The 8,470-nt window shown below is 39.8% G+C and overlaps 1 protein-coding gene across 1 annotated transcript; it reads left to right on the top strand.

Annotated features, from left to right (window-relative positions):
* Positions 1-99: 99 nt before the first annotated feature.
* On the top strand, positions 100-7,259 carry mat2aa (methionine adenosyltransferase 2Aa). The gene is made up of 9 exons (XM_079657295.1): positions 100-412; positions 1,978-2,055; positions 2,160-2,282; positions 2,971-3,083; positions 3,219-3,362; positions 3,758-3,976; positions 4,063-4,245; positions 4,600-4,733; positions 4,826-7,259. The coding sequence occupies exons 1-9, from the start codon at positions 319-321 to the stop codon at positions 4,926-4,928; spliced, it is 1,191 nt and encodes a 396-aa protein (XP_079513421.1). The 5' UTR covers positions 100-318; the 3' UTR covers positions 4,929-7,259.
* Positions 7,260-8,470: the final 1,211 nt, after the last annotated feature.

Below are 8,470 nucleotides of genomic sequence, written 5' to 3'. Positions count from 1 at the left end.
CGTCACTTCCCGGATTTTTTTTACTCCGAGGGACTTTCAATTTATTAAATTAGAGCACGCCCATTTGCACCACATGGTGTGTGCTCAACAACAACATTGGCTGCAGAGAAATGACTAGAAGGGCCTGAAGAAGTTGTTTAGGCAACAGTCTGACTCAATCTGCACTACACCCTGCTGAGGATACACGTGAAGCAGCGTGCTCACTGAGTGTTTGACAGCAGCAGATCCAGGTAAAGGCTCTAACAACCCTGCACGGCTTCACTAAAACTGCTAACTGAACGGCTAGCTTGTTAGCTTCCCGCCTGCTTATTGGGTAAAATGAACGGCTATCAGAACGGTTTCCATAACAACTCGCACATTGATGAAGACTGCTTCCTCTTCACGTCTGAATCAGTCGGAGAGGGACACCCCGGTAAGTTTTTAATGTATATTAACTGCATTCCTGGAAGTAGTTTTCCTTTATTCTATAATAATTAGCTTGATAGCACCCTGTTAGCCTCTCAAACAAGGTCACGTTGCTTGTTACTCTTAACGTAGCTCAGCGTGTTATTGTGTGTCAGCTCTCCAATAAGTACCCTGCGCATCATCTCTGTTCCTCTATGTCGTCACCGTTAACAAGTGTATATGAAGTGGCCCAGCTGCATGTAATTGAGGCATGAAGTTACAACATACTTCATAAATACTGGGGCAATGTTGCCAGCTTATGGAATGAAGTTGGAGCGTCGTAGCTGAATGCTAACCAAACGGTGGCTAACTGTTTAAGCTAACACGCTGAAGTTTCGTTCAGATTCCCAGCTTCTGGTTCTCCTGCGTGTGTAAACTTTACTTACTGAATGAGAAGTTACATTGTGTCGCATACTGTTGTGAAAGCATGTTAGAAAGGCAGGTAAAGCCTTTATGCTGTCTGAAACCCACTTACAACTTTGTCAAACCTATATTCTGTTATGAATAATACTAAAAAGGAAAGACTTCAGTACGTGGTTTTTATTTTGCCAAAACATGGACCACATTGAACGAGGTCTCCTGCAAAAATGTCCATACTTTCACTGAACTAGATTATCACAGATAGCAAGAGATACATATTCCACTTGTGAAGTCTTTGTCGTATTTGTGAACATGCAAAAAAAAAAGAGGAGATTTCACTGCTTTTTAAAGGCCTACATTTAGATTAAATTGAACCAGGTCCACATCAAAACCCACAAAACGTACGTGAACAATGTTCTCTATGATGAAGCCTTTTTTTAGAACTCGATTAAGCATTATGGTAATTCGGAAACCTTTAAGTATGTGGTTCTGTGCTGTCAGTGAGGCTGAACTATACACATTTCGGCCTCCAAAGTATCCATTAAACTTCAAAACTGTTCATAAAAACTAAACAAATAACAGTAGGCCTACTGTTCATCTTCAGCATACTGCGTTTCAATTTGAGAACATTTTACAGCAGCTTGTACAATATGCTGCAGTTTCCGTCCTAAGTTGGGCACGCTTCATTGTTAATAGGCTTACCAGTAGTCCTAATTATAGGCAGTGCAGGCGCTTCTGGTCATCTGTGGATGTAACACAGTCACATACACATTGTTTATAGTTGCAGGAACATAGAAGCACCGAAAGATATTTCTACTAAAGTTGTGTTTAAGTGTACATTTACTCTGCTTACTTATTTGGAATAAATTCAAACTGCTTCGATCCTCTTAGAAATGCTGTCACACTAGTCCCGAATTGGGGTTTAGGGGGTTTATTGCAGTACATGTCAGAGAGGGAAGGCCAAAAAGGGTTTAGGAATTAAGAAGCTGTGGAAGGAAAAAGGCAAACATTCCTTATACAGCTGTAGCAATTATTTTATCAGTCTTTTCACTGAAGCATAATTGGCTAACTGGCTTGATAAGGAAATAACAAAGTATCTTTCAGGCAAAAACAAGTTTCCTGCTTTACTGTTTTGTATCATATAAAACTGAATGTCCTTGTGTTTATTTACAGATAAGATTTGTGACCAAATCAGTGATGCTGTGTTGGACGCACACCTCAGACAAGACCCTGATGCCAAAGTAGCATGTGGTACGAAAGTGAAATCTTTGTTGGCTTTGACAACCTTCACCACCTTGTCCTTAATGATCTGTTTTACTTAGACTCTCATCCACTGTATGTCATTGTGTCCTCAGAGACTGTTGCTAAGACGGGGATGATCCTGCTGGCTGGGGAGATCACCTCCAGAGCCAGCGTTGACTACCAGAAGATTGTCAGGGAAACAATCAAACACATTGGGTATGACGACTCCTCCAAAGGTATGGTTTTAAAGTAACAGTTAAAACCTCTTTCCTAAACTATAGCAGTTATTTAAAATATGTGAGTATTTAGATTTACACATAGGATTGTATCAAATTACCCTAAAAATGTCCTCGTTTCGTATTGTAGCAGTATTGTCAGAATATGTAGCGAGAATTAAAGTTATTTTGGACTGCGATCATCCCACAAAATGAATGTTTTTCGGTATTGTACAAAAAATCCAGATCTACTTAAAGTATAAATACTACAGTCTATAAATACTTTCCAACAAGTAAAAGTCCCTGACAAATATCCATACTTAAGTGAAAAGTCAACAATTATAAGCTGCACAATTGTAAAACTACAACAAAATAGTATTTAGGTACAGTACTTGATTTAGTGTACTTAGTTATTGTCCACTACCGGTGATATTATATACTAAACTATAATTTTGCATCGTGAAAACTGAAAAAGGGTACATTGAGCGAATGACTTCTGAATTTGAATATAGCAGCTAAGAAGACACTGATAGTCTTAAACAGGTTTGGTTACCTGACATTACACCTTTTTGAATAAACAAACATACACAATTATATGGTCAACATGATGAGTGATCAGAGTTTTTAAATAAAAGTAAACATTTAAAAGGGTCTTGGTGAGGATTGTCATGTGAAACAGTTTACTGAGGCTCACGGTCTTGTTCTACAGGTTTTGACTATAAGACCTGCAATGTGCTGGTGGCTTTGGAGCAGCAGTCCCCCGACATTGCTCAGGGCGTTCACATGGATCGCAAAGAGGAGGACGTGGGAGCCGGTGACCAGGTCAGAGGGTTTTTAGATTTATGTTTGAGCATGATCCACAACCGGGTAACTGTAGCCATAAATGTGGTGTTACAAAGTTTATGATGTTTTTCTGACCTCTATTAATGCTGTGGTTTGTGACTGCACCTCTCACAGGGTCTGATGTTCGGATATGCCACTGATGAGACTGAGGAGTGTATGCCGCTCACTATCGTCCTGGCTCACAAACTAAATGCCAAGATGGCTGAGCTGCGCCGAGATGGGACGCTGCCGTGGCTCCGGCCTGATTCCAAAACTCAGGTAGGACAAAGAAATAACACATCATTTACAATGGTGTGTTTACATCACTTATGGCAAACTTATGTAAATGTGGTATAGACTTAATATATGCATTTGCAGTGCGTACCCTAGGTTTGCTTTGGTGGGATAAGATGGGCTGCTGGAAGTAAAAGGGCTGCTTTATGGCACTTCATAAATGATCCCAATGGCTCTAATTGGTTTTAAGCACTGCGTCTCCTGAAAAAACACCTTGGTTGAATTTTGCCCTCCATGCAAGTTTTTACAGCCTAACATTTTTGTAACAGCAAACATATTTGATCATTTACTTTGCAGATTGAGATTGACAATAAAATAGTAAACCAATAAATGTATTATTATCTAATCTTATTCTTTATTGTGTTTGTTGTTCCCCTCAGGTGACTGTTCAGTACAGACAGGATCGAGGCGCCATGCAGCCGCTGCGTGTTCACACCGTTGTGGTGTCTGTGCAGCACGATGAGGCTATCGCTTTGGAAGAGATGCGCAGATGTCTGAAGGAGCAGGTGGTGAAAGCGGTCATTCCTAGTGGCTACCTGGACGAGGAAACGGTTTACCACATGCAGCCCAGCGGACGCTTTGTCATCGGAGGACCACAGGTGAGACAAGAGCACTTTAAAAGTGAATAAAACATGAAAGTTGTGTTTGTCATAAATGTTCATAACTCCTGTTTTTCTTCCCACAGGGTGATGCTGGTCTTACTGGCCGTAAAATCATTGTGGATACTTACGGGGGCTGGGGTGCCCATGGAGGAGGAGCCTTTTCTGGGAAGGACTACACCAAAGTAGATCGCTCTGCAGCCTATGCTGCCCGCTGGGTGGCCAAATCTCTGGTGAAATCAGGGCTCTGCAAGCGGGTGTTGGTCCAGGTGAGTGTACAGCAAAGTAAAGTGACATCTTGCCCCAAATCGATTTATTACAGAATCATAAATGTAGGCTTATAGATGCTTCCAAAAATGCAATAAAAGTAATCCCACCCAAAAAACTGTCTTATGGCATGTGGAATAAAATACGTAATGGTTTACTCAGTTTACTCCAATTACCCCATCACAGAGTTCCTGTTAGTACTAGTAATGCTAATGCATAAAGAATGTAATAAAAAGTGAGAAACCTTGTTGTGTAAAAACGTATTGTATATGCATCTAATCTAAAGTATTATCTAGTAGTATCTAAAATGTCTCTCCAGCTTCACAAAAACATCTTAATGGGTTCATCTGTTTTAGGTAGCATATGCCATTGGGATTGCCCATCCACTCTCCGTCTCCATCTTCCACTATGGGACGTCCGAGAAGAGCGAGAAGGAGCTGCTGGAAATTGTGATGAAGAACTTTGATCTTCGTCCAGGAGTTATCGTGAGGTATCCTGTGGTGTCTCATTTCTCGTTTAGTTAAGATCCCATTTCACACATACTTTTGGTCTCTAAAAAAACTGTTTTCATTTCTGCCTTAGGGATCTTGATCTGAAGATGCCGATCTACCAGCGCACAGCAGCTTACGGGCACTTTGGTCGAGACCTCTTTACATGGGAGGTGCCAAAGGCTCTGAAATACTGAACCCCTTCCTCTAATCTTTAAGCGGGCACGAGGTGTACTACAGATAAACCTGTGCCCGTCTACTCCCTCCTTCATCCTCCTTTATCATCCTCCTCCCTCTTTCTCCTCACACACACAGCCACATCAGCGTAGCTTCTACGTCATGAAGACCATTCCCTTTCTCCACCTGTTAGTATTGTACACATCTCTATTAAACATAGAGTATTTGAGTTGCATGTATGAAGTTGAACAACCATGCTGGAAGAATTGCGCGTACAGATTCGAGCAGTGCTGCCAGCTTTTGTTTATCTTTTATTCTGGCAGCTCGCCACATTTTGAATCAATAATGGCCATCTATATCCCTGATAATGCTAGTTAAGAATAGAATAACTTAATCTCTGCGGTATGTATTTAAACTTTATTTCTAGAAGATTTCCATAGTGATCCATATGGGCATTTGCTAGTATTCATGGTAATGCAGGATATTTCTTTTACTACTAGCTTTTATCTGGATCTATTCAAACTGGATCTCACTGTAGTGATCAGTGGCAGTTGGCGTGCTCAGTTTTTTTCTTCATGTAATTTCCCCTTACTGTGTTTGGTAACAAGCAGTCAAGTATTGCAAACAATCTCTGCTCTGTTCCCCTCATAACCTCACCCTTTGTTTGTGTAATTCTGCTGGCACAAACAGGATCAATCACATGACTTGATTTGATATAAAATCAGATCATTTTCTCATTCGTGCTGTCCCTTCAGGCCATTTTCTTTCTGATGTTTTACAGAGAAGTCAGAAGCTGCTTTTGGTTTTGTTGGACTGCACCATAAAATCGCTACATTTTTAAAAATGTATTTTCTTGGTTTGAATCTCATGTGAATGTTACACATTTTTTTTTTAACTGTGTCAATGTTTTCAAGATAAAGGCGTGGTACACTACACACCCTGCCTGAGCCGACTCTGGGTGTAGCTACAGAGAAACCCAGCTCAGTCGCCTCCAGGCAGGAGCTGCCTTTACTCCAGGGCAGCATCTTGTTTTATAAAATGGCTTTGACTACTGTGGGAAAAGTAAGGATGGACAGCAGATTAATGTGTGCCACAATATTTCTTTATCTAAATAGTGGCTCCCTGACACCTTTTAGTCTCACTTGCACACAATGTGAAAGGTAGATTTGTATGGCGGAAGATGAGGCCACAGACACACAGTGCACAGTCTGCTAAGTGAATGTAAGACATTACATTACTGCTCTGGTCTTCCCAGCAGTTGGTGTTGTACTCATGCTGACGGGGGTCAGAATATGCTACTGTTCAGTTTAACTTGAATTACTCAGCACATTGGTTCTTAGAGTTACCAAAAGTGGAAAAGGTCTCTATTTCAATGTTGTGTGTACTGTAGAGTAGTTCCTAAATTAATATTCAGCTTTTCTTTTTCTTTATTTATGTTTTTAAAACGGCATTCTTATACCAACCCGTAATGGATGGCACAAGTCTTTTTTTAAAGTTATTAGTTAGTAGCTAACTAATAAGTCCTGGCTTTATTGAGGGTTTAGGACAGAAATGCAGATAAAGTTGGGTGCTGTGTGCCAGAGACCCTGGCCAGATTGACCCCGAATACGTTGTGTATACACTGTATATGCATTTCAATGCGTCCCTTTGACTTTACTCTCGGGTGAGTATCTTCACAATATATTTGCTAATGCTAAGCCAGCTGCAAGCCCGAGTGAAGTCGGTTTTCAACTTTAGATCATCACGTTTGGTATTTTGTCTGAGCTGCGTGTAGTCTGTAGCCAGGTGGCAATGTTTCCTCATATAATACTGACATTAAGATTTGTTTTCTGCTCTGATGTCACTGATTCAGTTTGGCTCCTCGAGCATCACCTTGTGGATCTTCGAGTGTACTGCAACACAGAAAGGGCTGAGAGCATTTCTAATTAAGCTTGTAACCAAGTGATCATTCACTATAATAACTTTACCTCTCAAATATTTTTTAACAATATGTTTGCATCCTGTTGCTCCTCCACAGACGAGACAAATGCTTGGTTGGTGTTGTACAGAGAAACCAGCCTGTTTACATTCTCTCCTGTGGTTGGGTAACATTATTTACTGTTCAATAATTTGTATAACTTGATGAAGTTTCAGTGTGGTTGCTGAATGTGTAAAAGTGCCTTTTCTCTTTTGCTGCAATGCCCTTATCCCCCAAATATCCTACTCCTTGCCTAATTAAATCTGGCCTGATCCTCTAAACTGATGTGGTAAAATCTCCTGCTTCAACAATTCACACTGATGAGTCTGAGTTGTTGTTGAGTTCCTCTTTCAATGCCATTTAAAAATAAACTGCACTCTTCTTTATGCTCCTATAGCTGTCCTTTTGGCTTTTTATTTTGTATCATGAAACGGATGCTGGTCATTTAATTTTAAGAACATACTCTACACACAGACTTCACCTTTGAGATTATGCGGTGCATAGTGTTGCGCGGCACGGTTGCGAGGCTCCACTAGCGAGAGGGTTTAGATATTTAACTTAGTCTAAGTTATCTCAGTGGGTCTCAAACTGTTTGACCACCATTTATGTAAACACATATTTCCATTTGAGGGGGGAATGATTAGTAAAATATGCATGAATAAAAAGAAAACATTTTAAATAGGTGAAAAAAGGTAAACTTTTAAAACTTTTTGAGAGCTAATACTAGTCTTTGCTGCTGCCTCAAAGAGGAGCAGGGGGGAGAGGGGGTAGACAGGTGAGGCTGGTTCAGGAGCACAGACACACTCACAACTATAAATGAACCAAAAATAAATAAACAACTTTCAAAAAAAATGTATAGATCTGTTTCATCATTGATCTAGTCTCTTTATTTCCCCCTCAAAGTGCACCAGATTGATGCATTTAACTCCAAAATGTAAAAAACAAATCTTGCACATTTTTTAAAATAGTAACCCATGTCCATATGATTATTATTGGGTAGATTTAAACTATAGGGCTTTCACTATGGGCAGCAACGCTGTAAATATTCACAAATAAATCCAGCAAAATGGCACAAAAAAAGCAGGTAGTGGCCGGCTGGGTGTATAATTCCCGGCCTGACTTATTGTACCAGTCCGGCCCTGCTTTACACTCAGTAAAATAATTTGTGTTGTATGAAAAAATTCACTTCACTTTGCAGTACTTACATTTGGTTTCATGTATCAGTTATTGATTTCCACCAAACAGCTGCCCATACAATCACACACTGACAAAAATAATATTTTTAAGCTGTTTATTGGCAGAAGAGGAGAAGAATGAAGTGATTAGTATGTATATAAGTGTGTTATATATAGTGTTGTATAATAAACATTTATTCAGATAATTCTCCTGCGATCATCTGACTGTATGAAGGATTACGAAAATAAACTAAACAGCAGACAAAGCAATGAAACTGTATGTACATAACAAAGATTGGTACAAAAATCTTGTCAAGTAAACAGAATATTTGTGAAGACCTTTCATTTTTATATCCTAATCATTCAACTTTCTCTTCCTAGAGTTGAGCTTTGTATCTGTTTGTTCGTACTTCTAATCCCATTACAATTC

Source organism: Notothenia rossii, assembly GCF_949606895.1.
Source record: "Notothenia rossii genome assembly, chromosome: 11".
In the NCBI taxonomy this organism is placed as follows: domain Eukaryota; kingdom Metazoa; phylum Chordata; class Actinopteri; order Perciformes; family Nototheniidae; genus Notothenia; species Notothenia rossii.
The sequence above is the reverse complement of the archived record's forward strand: the minus strand, read 5'-3'. Positions and strand labels throughout refer to the sequence as shown.